The sequence below is a fragment of the Lagopus muta genome, chromosome 1 (assembly GCF_023343835.1).
Source record: "Lagopus muta isolate bLagMut1 chromosome 1, bLagMut1 primary, whole genome shotgun sequence".
Taxonomy (NCBI): domain Eukaryota; kingdom Metazoa; phylum Chordata; class Aves; order Galliformes; family Phasianidae; genus Lagopus; species Lagopus muta.
The window spans coordinates 56,823,046-56,838,485 of NC_064433.1; the positions used below are offsets into that span (position 1 = coordinate 56,823,046).

The 15,440-nt window shown below is 38.4% G+C and overlaps 1 protein-coding gene across 7 annotated transcripts in view; it reads left to right on the plus strand.

The window, feature by feature from the left end:
- DGKI (diacylglycerol kinase iota) overlaps window positions 1–15,440 on the plus strand; it is a 216,543-nt gene that overhangs the window by 154,427 nt on the left and 46,676 nt on the right. For all 7 annotated transcript variants that reach the window (XM_048930903.1, XM_048930912.1, XM_048930928.1 and 4 more), the window contains 5 exons: window positions 1,021–1,065; window positions 6,113–6,182; window positions 7,651–7,691; window positions 9,240–9,367; window positions 9,984–10,109. In XM_048930903.1, coding sequence (XP_048786860.1) covers window positions 1,021–1,065; window positions 6,113–6,182; window positions 7,651–7,691; window positions 9,240–9,367; window positions 9,984–10,109 — 410 coding nt within the window. The remainder of the gene's footprint in view (window positions 1–1,020; window positions 1,066–6,112; window positions 6,183–7,650; window positions 7,692–9,239; window positions 9,368–9,983; window positions 10,110–15,440) is intronic.

The window sequence follows — 15,440 nt, forward strand, 5'->3', positions numbered from 1 at the left end:
TTGAAATTGAACACAATACATGCACTCTCTGCATTCGTTGCTGCATTTATACCAATTTCTGAGCAAATTAGTTTACAAACTGTATTATGTAAGGATAAATATCATGATATTTCAATGGATCTAATTATGCAAATATTGATCTCTAACTCAGTCATGGAGTAAACAGACTCCAACAAACACGACAGATATCAAACTGATATTTCAAAAAATACAAGAATATATATCAGCTAATATATATCAGCTAATACGAATGTAGCTATTATCTTCTTGAATGCTTTGTCTCTGGAAGGTACTCTTAGTACAACCTGGGAAACTGAGAATCCAAATGCCCCATTACCTGAATAATTTTAAATGTGTGTGCACTTAGTGATAAAACTGGTGGATTTTCATTAATAGAGTGCCTCTCACTGTTTCATAAACTTGTAGTGATATCTTTCAAAAACATTTACAAATGTGGTGCCTTTACATGAGTTTCTGAATGGCTGTCCTAGTTGGCACAGGAGCTATGGACCTCATTCATCCCATTTTCATGCGAGAATGGAAGATTACAACACAGTAGTTGGGATGATGTTTGCAACACTGAGATGACCTCTTTGGCATGAGGTTGTCTTTAAACCTGGAAAAATACCAGGGGTTTCCTTTGGTGTATTAATTACTCAGAAATGATTACAAAAGACAATATTAAGGCTTTTAGCTTTTTTTTTTTTTTTAATTTTATTTTTGCTGCAGATATTCTAAATTTAAATAGTTTTCATAGATCTGTGATAAGGTAAAAAGTCATTAACATAATCTCTGTATAAATTTTTAAAACTGGGCCGTTTTTTACCAGATGCATGTAAATGCAAACTTTAAGAGAGCTTTCCTTGGCTATTTTGTGGCTTTGTTTAATATACTTAAAACCAATGAGAAATACTTGCAAAATTACTCTATGATGTTTAGCCAGCCACTTCAAATAGTAGAACTGCAATAACTTCTGCTGATTTAAACATTTCATCACTGACATATCTTTCATCCTATTAGGACCTACAGTCAGCAACTTCTACTACACAGAGAGTTCATTACCAGGTAAGATTTTAAAATCTTCATTTAGTAAATGAAGAACAAAGACAAGTTTAGCCAGGTGGACTACACTGTTTGCATTTGAATGCAGATTTACAGGAATTTTTGATTACCATTTGCCCTCAGATGATGGAGGCTCATTCCGATTTCCCTGAAATAATTTTTTTCCTTGCAAACCTTATGGAATCATCCTTAAAATTGCCTCTTGAAGCAAATGAGAGAATGCGTCCTTTAAAATAAGTGACAAAAGAAAAGATGTTTCTCTGAGAAAAGGAACAGTAATTTTTTTGTATTGCAGAGATGAAGCAGCAGTACCTACCACTGAGAAGAAAAGTGTACAGCAAACCTAACCAATTAATAATTACTTGTACCACAGCCATTTTCCTCTCAACTAACATAATCTTCAGAGTAGTTTTTTTTTAATCCATCCTGGACACAAATGTGCGCTTTCTGTGTGGCAAGACCATTCTCTTTTTAGATGGCTAGTTTTTAAAACTGGGCTCTTTGTGCATTTTGCAGCTATATTGTTTAATTTATACAATACAGAACTTGACTTTACAGTTGGAAGCATTCGAAAATATGTATTGCTCTCAGTAAAATATTGTGCTGCAGAATGATTACATTGGGAGTAAAATAATTCAGACTAAATCTACTGACTCCTGAACTAATTTGGCATTAGCATGGAGACTTGACACAAACAATGGTCAATTGACAAAGTGCCTAGGACCACAAGACTCAAGGTGCATGGTGTTGATAGCCTTTTCCTAGATTTAACAATGTAAGTCTTGTTAGGAACAGCAGGAATGAGTTCACTGAGAAAAAATGCAAGGATCCAGCTGATGGGAACCTACTGTAGTGAAACTGCAGATGATTTCTTGGGCCTTAGTGATTACCTGGGTGATACAGAATTCCAGTTTGGCAGGACTGCCTGTACTGTGCTGTATTCAGGAAGGCACTACAAGAAAATGTAAATTTGGCATGCTTTTTCTGAAGTTGCTTTCTTCATACCAGTACGTGGTTTGCTTCTGCACTTCTGTGTCCAATTTTAACCTCATAGTTTTGACATTTGTGTCAATCATTGCCCTAGGACTGACTTTTAGAACAGCACTAGCGTCTAGTGAATTGGCTAATAAAACAGCTTGTGTTATTCTGTACCATTCCTTATAAATTAACCTAAGTGGCTGCTGAGTGCTCCATGTGTAGGAAACTGCCTGAGGTAAAATGAGGAACTAAATATGTGCATATGGGGAGGGACAAAATAGGGAATGAAATGTCAGAAACCAGCTTCATACTTGGCCCTAACCTCTGTAGTTATAGCAGCATAGAAATTAATTGCCTAGCCTTTTCCTTTAGTGCACATCAGTGTGAAATCCCTCACTTGCTATTAATTTTTTATGATGCTATATTTTTAATGCCCCCCTCTAGTTTTGTCTTCAGTACTTGTTTGTCCTGGATTCTTCAAATGCTGCTTTATTCCTAGCAGATTGTTTCTATGAACTGTCTTGCTAGGTTAGTTTGTGGTTCATTCCACATTTGTTAGCATCTGTCTATAAATTACCAAAGTGGGGAAAACAGGGGATAAAGGGTTCTTGAGTTGATGGAACTGTCTTATCTTGCTAATAAGGTGTCATGGGTACTTTCAGGTCTCATAAACATGATTTTCTTGCGTGATGCTTCTGCAGCTCAAAACATGGTGAATCAGCAGAAATAATATCAGCAAGCCTGGGTGTAAATGCGAAAAATGATGTTAGACTTGTTCTTCATTCTGCTTTCTTTCTCTAACGAGTTTAATGTATATGAAATATTATTCTCATGGGTCTGAGACCTCCCAAGCTAGTTATGCTGTTGAACTATAATGGCTTCTTGGAAAGAGCTTATACAATTTGTGACTTGATTTTGTATTTGCCAGCATTATCCCTATCTTCCTTTTCCCAGCATTATGTACTCTGACAGGTCTAAGAACTTTCACTCACTTCTCCTCTTTTCATCATCTGCCATTTTTGTATGCATTCTTTCAGTGCTTTCCTCCCTTTGTCCTTTGTATCCCAGCTCTAACCTTTCCTCAGACAGTGGGCTAAATGTTAAGATACATACAGCTCTGTGCATTTAGATAAATAGAAATTAGCAAATGTAGCAGATTTTAGAAAGTCCTTGACTCTCCTACCACAGTTATGATACAAGTAAACCTAAGCATCTCACAACTCCATAAACTCATGTTAGAGAAGGAAATTGCTACATTTTAAACCTGATAGTTTAACTACCAATATACATTTTTTATAACTATTTATAGAAATAGTTCATGCTCTGGAATGTTATACTGTCTTCATCTCTCCTGTATTGCACATAAATTGGAGACAAACTCTGTACAGTAGGACAAGGTTTATGGGATCAAGCAAAATCACTGAGTGCAAATATGGGAAGGAACTGAGGTTTGATTTTTGTCAGACTGGATACAGATGCAGGTATTATGGATCAAAAGACAGTCTTTATAAAAGCAAAATATGTAAGTGGCTGCAGTAACATTTCAGACAAGATTCATTGCCAGCACTCCAAAATCTTAAGGCACAGAGAAGATCACACGGGTTTCCCCGAGCTGTCTTTGTTTTTCTGTGCAGTATAACTGGAAAGGAAAAGCAATAATAGGAAGTTCCATTCAATTGCAGTAGAAGCTAATAAGATGAATCATGAAAAACTGTCATGATATCAAATACAGTTGTTAAAGATTTCACAGTGGCATCTTGCAAGGCATTGAGATGTATTCACATGGCTGTGCGAAGGAATATCCATCAGAATGTGAAGTCCTAATTGTCATCACAGCTGCTTGAAAATGACAGGTAGTGCATGCAAGCAGTCAGCTGACCAGGAATTCAGGGAAACCAAGAACTTGTGTATGTGTACAACAGCAGCATGACCTCATTTTTTTCTCAAAGAGCTCAAAATATGTTGGATACTATTATGTTGATTGAAGAGTGAGGTCTGTCTCTTGACATAGGATGGTATTGTTCGGTACTTAATCATTTTGGAAAGTATTTTATCCACCCAGACTGAAAGAGAACTTCCTCCAGCATTCTGTGAGATTTTCTCCCAGTAGAAAAAGCAACCTGCTTCTTCCTCACAGTCTTACTGACACATCTGGGCAGTCTAGGAAGTTGAACCAATGAAACATCCATTTTTCTATGGATATATTCTTTATTTCTTTCTGAATTTTTTTTCTGACACATGGCTACATGGATAAGAAATGTTTTAGAAATATGTCAGATTTGCAAAAGAGTAAGATAAATTCCTGAGAAATAACCACCCCTTCTACGTTTTCTTAATGATATAGACAACAGACAGTAAAGGCAGAAGAAAATATAGCAAACTTTAAAACTCTGAGAATCTGTATGAATGTTCCAGATGTGTTTGGTGTGCATGATGCACCATATACTGTCATTTTAACTCTGCTGGTATTTCTGCAGTTTCACTCTTGTATAAAACCCTGGACATGATGCCAACAGCCTGAGGGACTGGTGGGGTTTGTGTCACTTGGAGTCTGTCACTTGGGCTAGATACCTTTCTAAAAGGTCTGCTGTAGTTCAGGCTGGAGTGATGACTTTGAAGCACAAGCTGGAGGACAGATTTCTGGATTATGCTAGATATTAATCGTTCATAACCCTGTCATCCCTCCTGGTTGAAAACCCACGATTGACTGAAATCTCTTTTTGGAGCTTACTCTTTCAGTCAGTCTTTACTTTCTGATGGTAGACTCTCAAATACCTACTCGCCAGATAGAGCTGTACAATTCCCAGTGCAGGTTGTTTTTTTTAATCCCGCATCCTGCAGTCAGGAAAGGTGGTGGGCATCTATATGATATTCAGAAAAGTTCCAGTGAGATACTATTCTATCAGTTTGTTTTCACCACTTGTGCCCATGTTATGGATATATGTCCATATGCCTTATCATATACTGTACTTCCTGTGCAGAGCAGTACTTTTCTCAAAGGCACCTTTCTTCCCCATTGCTTCTGCTTTCTCATTTTCTCACTTTGTGCATTGATATAGCCTTCCATATTCTGTTGTCTTAAGGAGAAGTAAATTTCAGTCTTGAGTGAATATGTGCCTGAATTTACGTCATTTGCAGGTGTGCTGATTTTACTGCATAAGTTATAATTAAGGACAGAATTTGGTTCTATGCACATTTTGGGTTGGTGCCCACAGGCTGTGCTGTTGTGCTTTGTCCTATGCAAATCTATTTGTGTTTAGGTTGTGTTCCAACAGCTTTAGGAATCTGGCTGGCCATCCACTGGCAGCATGGCACAGAGCCATGACCACCTTCTGCTTTCTGAGATCCCTCTTGCCTCCAGATCAGTGAGAGCTGAGAAAACAAGGAACACCCTTTGTTCTTCCCCAACCATTTGGTTCCTTGATGTAGTATCAACTGGGTCCCAAGAAGCAGGTCTGTCTAGACAGACTGGGAATACATTGATGTGGGATGTCTGATGCCTTAGCCAGCAATGATCCCTAGGTCTGCACTCTGCATTGTCTATATTCTGGATGAAGACAACAGCTTCTTTTTTTTATTTTTCTTTTTGTTTTTAAATCTGATGTGTATTAGGGACATGCCAGGGACAGCAATATGGGCACTTGTTCTAAGTGGCAGACTGATGAAGGTGGGAAGGGCTGTAATGCCCTACTCTGGAAGAAGAGAAAGTGATACGTACACAAACATAGTAATTGAGTTCATTGCTTTCTTTTTGATCTTCTCTTTCACTCCTCCCTATTCTTCTACCCCAACAAATAAAGATGACTTCAGACATCTGAGAAAGCTGCTTCTGATGCAGTGCATTCTGATATTGTTGAGGTGAAGGAGAAAGGATAGCTGAGAGTGTGCTTCAGGTTTACTTATAGAGAGTAAATGGTTTGCTTTGCTATAGCACAGTAAAAACCTAATGTCAGTGGGGTGCAGACCCAGTGGATTTTGGTTTTGCAGGTTTTGCATATTGTGCAATATAGAAAAAAAATATATATATATATATGTGGTTTTTTTTTTAATGTTGCTTCTCGGACAAATACAGGACCAAGAAAGCTCTTTCCCAAGAGTACTTTCTGTTCAGAGGCTCTCTCCTAGATGGTGCTTCCTAGATGGTAAGTGTGTCTCCCTCTCATTGTGTCTAGCATGCTGCTTGCTGATGGTGTAGGTGTGAAGGACAGTGCATCCAAGAGTGCAACCAGGGAAGAGAAGCTGTTCCTTGCTGTGCTGAGAAGCTGAAAAGGGAGCTGTGTGGCCCCCTTTCCCTTCTGAAAAATGGGCCTTCAACTAGCAATCAAAATGTCTTCCATAGCATCGTCTCCTGAAGGAGATGGGTTCTTCCAAGGGTGGTTGGATGTTTTGTTTTATTAGTGTCTCTGCTGTGATGCAGCACTTATGTGGCAGTACCTGGATTCAGAATACACCTGGTTGTAGTAGCACACTGCCGTCAGCAGGGTTATGTTCTTTGTTACTCTTTCTCCATAAATACTGCAGTATTTAGGTGAAGGAAACGTAATCCCTTTCCCCTGGAAGGGGACACTGCATGTAACTCTTGTATTTGACTCATACTTCGCCAAATTGAGCAGCTTATCTGGGCTTTACATCAGGCTCCAGAGCTCTAAAGTGGGCAGCTAAAATGGATGGTCAACTGCTTTTACAAAAGCTTCAGCATGGGGGGGAGTGATTTTGTTATTGCTCAAAACAAAACCAGTTACTCCTTGACAGTTTCTAATCACTTCTCCTCGTCTCTCATGATAGAATTGATGGAAAACTGATAGAAAATACATTGAGGATCTATTCGATTTTTAGAGAAAGCTGGGTGGGCAGATGGATTCAGTTTTAGTCTTTAGATGTTTGATATTCCCTTGCAGTGCCAAAAATGACAGTGCTATATCACTGTGCTGTTCTGCAGAAATGCCAGAATGAAAAAAAAGTCTGTGATTTCACTGGCTAAACTAAATGCAAAGCAGAAACAAAAATATCACATCTGATAAAGCACATTGAAGGTGATAAAGTAGTTCTGCTTTTAGCGGTATATATTATTTAGCAGTGCCAACATTCATATTAGGTACTTTGTTTAGCGTTTTTTCCCTCCTTTAATTTGTTCACGAGTAGAATAAATTTTCTTTGAGCGTATCAGTAATTCACACTGAATATTTGAGCATTTGTTTTACAAGGAATTCCCAAGCATATTATTATTTTTTAGATTCACTGTTTGAATCAATCATATTGGACCTATCAGTTTTATGATGTTCTTGCTATACTCTCATTGGAAGAATGCTGCTCTTTCTGTCATGTATTTTAATACTAGTAGTTCTTATATAAATCTGAGACCCTATTTGCCTGTGTTTTAAATAATTATTTCAAGTAAATTGCTTCAATGAATATTGTTTTGCCAAATCCCATCTTTAAATTCGTTTTTCAGTGGAATGGGAATATAGAAATAATGAATGAATCAGATCGTGTTGTGGCTTCACTGACACAGAGGTTTTCTTACATGGTGCTGATGCTAGCTCAGCCCATCTTGTTCATATAGTTCTGCTTACACTTGCTTTGTTTCTGATTGTTTATTTATCTTTGCAGCAACTTCTGCTGATCGTTTTTACCGCATTGACAGATCTCAGGTAAATCTCTATTTGGTTACTGCTTCTGTAGATCTTTTTTAAAGCCATGCCAGATACATCTTAAAATAACTGATTTGCTATTGCTCCTGTGCACTCTAGAATGCTGATGATTTCTTATGAAAAGCAGAGAAAAAATTCTGGACCATTTTTCAGTAGACATAATTTGCATCATTTCACTGAGCTCACTGAAGTTTTGTATCTGCTAATCATGTGGTTTTCTTTTTAGCTACCAACCTGATACACAAATCAGGATATTCTACATTAATCATCCTTATCATATCTTAGTAAGGGTATCTGTGCTACATTAGTGTGTTTGATTTTATCTTTTCACTGATGTTTTTAGACACCAGAAGTCCTGGTCATGTGTGTGACAAGAAATAACTGTAGAAATGTGTGTGATTGAAGCCGAGAATTATAAACAGCTGTATCAAATATTTCCAAGAAAACCCAAAACAACATGTCGTTTCACTAGATTCAAACCATGGTGTAGATCTGCCAATCTGAATATATTTTCTGAAAGACACTTTGAAAATTTTACAGAGCTTTTGATGTTTCCCAACTTATAGGCAGAATTGACCAATTAGTGGCTCAGCATGAAATGTAAACTGTTGACTTACCCATTTGTCATTTGCGTCTTGTTTCCCTGAGAACAATGTAAGCTGTTTTTGAATTATATGAACATCTGCAGACTGTGGTTTATTTCAGTCAGAAGGAGCTGTGAATTTAGCTCAGAAGCCTCGGGTTTGGTGTTGCATGTAGCTGCCAAAGGCCTTTGCATGCAGTCATATAAATGCATTGATGAAGTTGTACTTGAAAATTTTGAAAGTAAGGATGAAGAAGGTGCTGCTACAGACTAAACCAAGCAATGCCATTTCGTTTTGTTTATTCTGCATTTTTCTAATTCTGGCTCTGCACAGTGTCATCTTTCCCTCCTACTCCTTTGCCACGTGTTTCCATAAGAAAAGAAAAAAAAATACTGCGTGATGGTCCCTGTGCACAAAATGTGGGAAATTATCCTGCCCATCCTCCTACTTAGATAGACCTTCTCGTACTCAGTATTTCTGAAGGGGACTTCTGTGTCAATAAAACAAAAAGAGGGATTGAAAAAGAGAGCTTTGTTAATGAAGATGCAAGTCCAGAATGTACAAGCAATTGAGTTTTTAGAGACTATCTCCAAACAATGAAAAATCCCATCATCTGAAGCCTTAGGTGCTGGTTCTCAGCTGGACACGTAAGACTCAGTTTTTTGGGTAGGCCTCCAGTTTTCAGTGGAATAGTGTTGATGGACAGAAGTCACTGAGCAACAGCCTCTTAAGCATTGCTGTGAGTGTGAAGCTTGCTGGCTGGGAATCTTGTTTGGCTTAAAATCTAAGGAGTGCTTATTGCTAACTTGACTTGGTGTGTTTATGTATGCATTTAAATACACAGACAAGTGCCGTAAATTCTTTTCAGCCTGATGTATTCCCAGATTTCCTATAGCCAGCTGGGCTTTCTGAGTGAACGCTGATGCCACAGGTTCATTATTTGTTCGTTATATCATTCCAACAGGAACATTTGCACTTTGTGACGGAAATTTCGCAGGACGAGATTTTTATTCTGGATCCAGAGCTGGTAATGTCACAGCAGGGGGGGACGCCACCTGGAATGCCTGATCTGGTAGTGGAGCAGGCCTCTGGGTGAGTGGTGCTGGGATTTGGCCTTCAGCAGCCACAACAGAATTTGGCATGTCTTTTCTGTTCCCCTCTGCTGAAAGCTTGGGAGATACAGGAAAGTGTGAGATCTGGGGGCAGAATCAGGGGCAGTAGTGATAATTACAGGCTTGGAAAGGACGTTTAAGGTCATCTAGTTTCAGCTTCTCTACCATGGGCGGTGTTGCCACCCATGGCCCCATCCAACTTCGCTTTGTACACCTTTGGAGATGGGACCTCCACAGCTTCTCTGTGCAGCCTGTGCCAGTGCCTTAACCACCCTCTGATGATGAAACCTGTATCTATCAAGTTATGAAACCATTCTCTGCACTGTCAGGGCTCTGATACAAATATTTGAGGCCCTGAAGTCCTTTGAGTCTTAGAATTACCGTGAAGTGTCTTTGTTTCTGCTTGTCCTCTAGGCAGACTAGAAATGCTCCTGTTCCTCTTCAGGAAGAGTCTTCTAATCATGGTGAATTAAGCTAAGCTAGCTTGCAACAGGCTGAAAAATACTGTGAATAAACAAGCATAAAAGAACTACAAAGCAGAGCATGTGAAATAATTTCTGGGGTTTAAGCCTTGTTTTTCCTTCTTCCCTTCCTAGAATATCAGATCGGTGGAACCCTGCTGTTAGAAAGAGGATGCTGAGCGACAGTGGCCTTGGCAAGATTTCCCCGCACTACGAGGTACCTGACAAACAAAAGGACGCCAGCCAGGCCTATATGCTGCAGTAAGAGCCCTCTGCATTTCTCTGCTTGATGACATATTGTCACCATCACCACAGACAACTCCTACTGCCTTCTTTAGATTTAAAGTATTGTGCTGACATGCTGAAACAACAGATAATCCCGTTGTTTCTTCTCTTTTATTCCTCACTTCTGCTCATTTCTGTTTCTTCCTCTCTCTCCAATATTTATATGTTTTTGTATTTGTTTTTCTGCCCAGATAAATAAGAGGGAAGGGACAGGTTAGAGACATGGTGGCTGTTTCCCTCCAGAATCTAGAGTTATGAGCTCATGCAGATTATTCATTATTCAAGTGCGCAAGCTCTGAAGTATGTTTAGACACTGCCCCATTTGTGGCAAAGCTGATAGTTGTATAGTAAATTAGGAAGGGGACTGCCATAGAGAGAAGAAGATATTATTACAGTTATGGCAGCTAAAAGCTGCTCTGGGAGGGCTAGCTTTTCTTCTCAGTTTCCTCCACAGAATTTCTGAATGATTCAGAATTTAAAACAAACTTCATATATGGCCAGTGACAACAGACTCCTCACTTCATGCTTGTCTGCACTGAGGTAGGCTGTATTTCTGGGAGGCGATTGCAAGAAGATGTTGAAAGAGTGAAGGGCTGGAAAGTGAGTAATATGCTTTCTGTGTCCCTCAGATTGTATTACTAAAATTAATGGAAAGTTTGTGCCTTCCTTCATCTGACTCATTTTCCCATCTACGGAATACAGATAATATTGCAGTTTCACCTTAGAGGAACACAGCGAGGATAAATTTCATGGTCACAAAGAAGCTCAGATGTTATGGCGAAACTCTGTCGGAGATACTTAGGAGAAAATTAATCACTTTACATTCTGTGCACAGTTTTGATAGTGGGGGATAAATGAACCTTGAGGTTGTGTACTGCATATAAAGAATAGAAAGGGATAATAAGTGGGTGTTTTTAAACACTGAAGAAAGAGTCCACTAGAAGAATGTAGTACATATCAATATAATTAAAGACTGTCATAATGTATGTGTGCTACAGAGCTGGAGCATGATGTTCAGATAACATGTGCTCTGCTATTTTCAAGCTTTTGAGTTCTTGTCTTTCCAATTAAATGCGGTTTATAATCTGGTATTTTAAAGAAGGAACTTAGAGTACTTTTATATTTTTAGCAGCTGACAGTGGTTCATAGGTTCTTTACAGAAATTTCTCTCTTCAGGTAATTTTTTTCATTTAAAACTTGCTGAGAGATTTTATCGAGTTCCCTAAAGTAAAGTTCCCTACAAAGGAATATGGCAGAGCACAAAGGGGACACCTCCTCACACTCAAGAGTTTCCCATGGACGTTTTGAGAGTCACCAGTGTTTTATATTTGTCTGAACTATTGTGTACCACATCTAATTCAAAGCATGAGATCCTATATTCTGTCAGTAGGGCAAATGGAGTAGGACTTGCTGTGATAGAATGTCTTTCAGTTGTTCAACCGAGGTTGGTCATTTCCCTTTCAAACATGAGTTGAAAGTTACCCTCCTCAGATGTTATGAGCAGATTAGGTTGCAGTTGGTCACAGTATGGGTGCGGGCTATTCAGATTGTCTCTGACATTGCTGTATATGAGCTCCTTAAGATGGAGTAATGCGTTCTGAGAAATGAGGAGTATAACTAAATAGACAAAGTTTGCTAACAGACTTCAATTAATTAAAGAAGACAATATGTGCTCTGAAAATCATTATGGTGTGTGACATTGTTGCTGATCACAAACTTTTGGTGTAGAAAGTTATTTGACTATAATGGTTTTGTGGAAGTGATCTTTATGAGAAAACTATTTACACTATTATTTTTAATCAGGTGAGCTTTATGTTAATTAATTTTCAGGTGGCATTTAACTAACAATCATATTTCATGTTTTGCTTTTCCTTCCCCTACCCTTTCCAAAGACTCTTTGATGTGTGACTGACTGATAAGTAGACAGCAAAACCATGAAAATCAGCATCTTGATGCAGTAGCCAGGAGCTGGGGCATGTTGTATATTAAAAGGAACATCAAATCAGTGTCAAAGGTGCATACAGCACCAGTGGGAGGACAGTTTCTTGTAACGCTGGTGCTTGATCTTGAAAACAGCCAAGTATTCTGGACTGACTCCACTGAAACATGTAATTGGACTCTTCCTTTGAACATGAGTGGATTCACCATTGATTTATCCTGTGATCTAATGGTGCAGTGAAGTGGGCACAACCACTGACTCAGAGCCTATTTCATCCGTTCATTATTGACCATTTCTGTTTCTAGTTATGTTTGTCAGCTTGTTATATGATGAGAGATAGAAAATAAAAAACAAACAAGCAACACAACTACACACAAAAATGAAAAAGTGATTAGTTCCTTGTTAGATGTTTAATCTGTCTTTTAATTGAAATAACCAATTTTCTCATTGTTACATTGTTATATTCCCATTGTTACAGCAGTAATAACTACTCTTCTAGTATCTCACCATTCAGCATACATAAAGGAAACGTTATTCCAAAGCTGCTAGATGCATTGTATGAACTGAGTGCATAGCTTGTGAAGGGTGGTTGAAGGTTGGCCAGAGTGCCATCTGGCCCTGTCAGAGAGAGGAAGAAAAAACACCTATAGGGGCTGGAAGCCCTTTACACTAAATAGACATTAATTATCTAGCAATATCACCCAGGCACTGCTTTATGAGGCAATAATAATCTAGTTCATAAGAGGGAAGCAGGAAAAGGCTGACTGCCAAGTGTTTTAACTCAACCACAAAAACCAGATAATTGCCCAGAAAATCAGTACTATTGTACAGATGTTAGAAGATGTTTGTTATTTTTTTTAAAAAAGTGAAATCTCTGTGTGGTACAAAGGGAGAAGAACATCAGGGATCAAAGGTTGCATACAGAAACAAGAAGGAATGCTCATGAAGTAGAAGTCAAGAAAATATTGAAGCCACTTGTATTTGAACATGTTGCGCAGGAGCTCCCTGGTGATACTGAACATTTGAAGGTTGAGAAGTTGATGAAGGATTGAAAAAATCCAAGTGTTTCTCCAAAACTTTTGCACTGGAAAACTCAGTGCCAGCTCTTAAATAAGCAAAGAAGTCTGTTTTGGTAGTAAAATCTGGATTAGTTCAGATTTAGTTTACAAGCTTAAGCTATATAAGTAAAATACATGTCTTAACTGCCTATTTGTACAGCTGTATAAACGTCTTTTCCCAGACATTACATGAGTAGTAGTTACTTTTGAGCAAGTCTTGTTTGTGAGACAGCATAGGTCATATCTTACTTTCACCGTATGCTTGTATAGTCCCTAAAATAGAATTATTAATTAACAAAAAGCAGTGTCCATTTGTGCTCAAGTGCATTTTCTTTCCCTTATTTTGTCTTAAGCACTTTTACAAATAGTTTGTAAGGCATCATTCTTGCTACCTTAAAATGGAGCATGAGAAAGACTTGCCTAAATTGACTCTCTAGGTCTTGCAAGAAAATTGGTATTAAAAAAGGTCTTAGTGAAGGGAAGGATAAGAACTCGAAGAGAAAATATGATGTAAAGAGTACTGAAAATGTTTCAGGGACAGGTAAATGTGCGTTAAATAAGAAAAGTACTTTGAAGAATGTGAAGAAAAAAAGGAATTAAAGTATGTAGCAAGTGGATAAGAAATTGTTTTGAGTGAAAGCAAAGTTCCTCACTGAGATTGAGTGGTAAAAACTGATGCACCTCAGTGAGAGACATGGTTTTGTATTATGGAAGCTCTCATTATTGTCAGTGTAACGCAGTCACAGGAGTTAAAATCTCGCTTATGTTCTAGATGGAAGCTAAAAATTATCTATCATTAGGAAGCCTTTTCTCCACTTGCTTCTGTAAACCTTCCCTTACTCTCATTGCTGGAGCACTTCTTGACAAAGAAGACAGCTATTAATTATTTTATTCTCTTGGGCCCAGACACTGGGAATAGAGATTTCATATGTTCAGAAACCATTAAGTGCATGAGGAAATCCTGGCATTTTGCTCTGACATCTGAGGAGACAGAAACAGGACTAGGGAAATTGTCACCACATATCAACAGCAAGGTCTCCTTGGAGCCTTCTCTTCTCCTGAGAAAGAACAAGCCCAGTTCCCTCAGTATTTCTTCATAGAAGAAATGCTTCAGCCCTCTGGATCATCTTAATGATCTCTGCAAACAGACAAAATCAGATGACTCTGAAAAATGTTTAACATGAACTTTTAGCAATTTCTTCTTTTAAGTTATTGAATTCATGGAAGACCTCATTTAATTACCACTGTCCTCATTCATTAGCAGGATTTGATGTCACTGTTGCCAAAGTCTAGCTGCACTTACACAGAACTGGGATGTAGAAAAGTCATATTTGTTACTTACTAAAATTTCTGCAGCAGTCATTAATATTTGGTACATACAGATCCTAGACACATTGTCTTGGCAACTCCTTTACCAGTAATACTGAGTTTTAAGACATTGTCTTTTGCTTTTCCCCTTGTTAGGAGTAATCAGGAAAAGAAGGAACTGGAATTTTGATTTGATTTGTTTGTGTAAGACTTCATTTTTGAATGTGAGTGCAGTGGAGATAGCATTTGTTTTCTTCCAGAAATAAGTCTCCAGCTTTTGCTGTTGAGGAGCTGAATTGCAAAGGGGTTTTATCAACAGCCAGCACATCTGAGGAAGCAGGTTTGTGTTTCTGCTCCTTCAGTGCGTGATGGAAATAGAATAGTACATCCTGAACTGCATCCTATAGTACTTATTACCAAATTATTTTATTTTTTAAAATGTAAATCTCCAGAGTGGATTGGGTGGGAGTTTAGCCTCCTCTTTTCACACCCACCTGTCCCTAAGCACTCAGATTGAGGGCTCTTAATGACTTTTGTTGCATCTTAACACCTGATGCACAGCTGAAGGTATTCACCCTGCTGACAAATTATTTTGGCAGACAGCGACATGCAAAACATTCCCACACACCATGAGACTACAAATTGGCCACTTTAAAGAGATCTTGCTTCTTGACTGGCAGGCTGCCTTCCAAAAGAGAAGTGCAAGAGGTGCAGCTCTTCTCTTCTCCTTTTTTGACCTTAAGCTCAGAATACATAGGTTCTTGACAAAGGGATCTACTTACCTCAATGTTGAAAAAATCAGCTACCATCTCACTTGAAAACACTTTCCAAATATTTCTAGTAAATAAGAGAGGAAAATGAGTTTTCAAGGTGGAATGTAAGTTTTGGAGTGTGTTTAAAGGGTGAAATTGATGTTGACAGAGTACAGATAGCTAGGTGCCTCGCTTTTAACTTGTTTGCTGTAACATCTATTAACCTACATTTGCTCTCTGGCTGATTGCC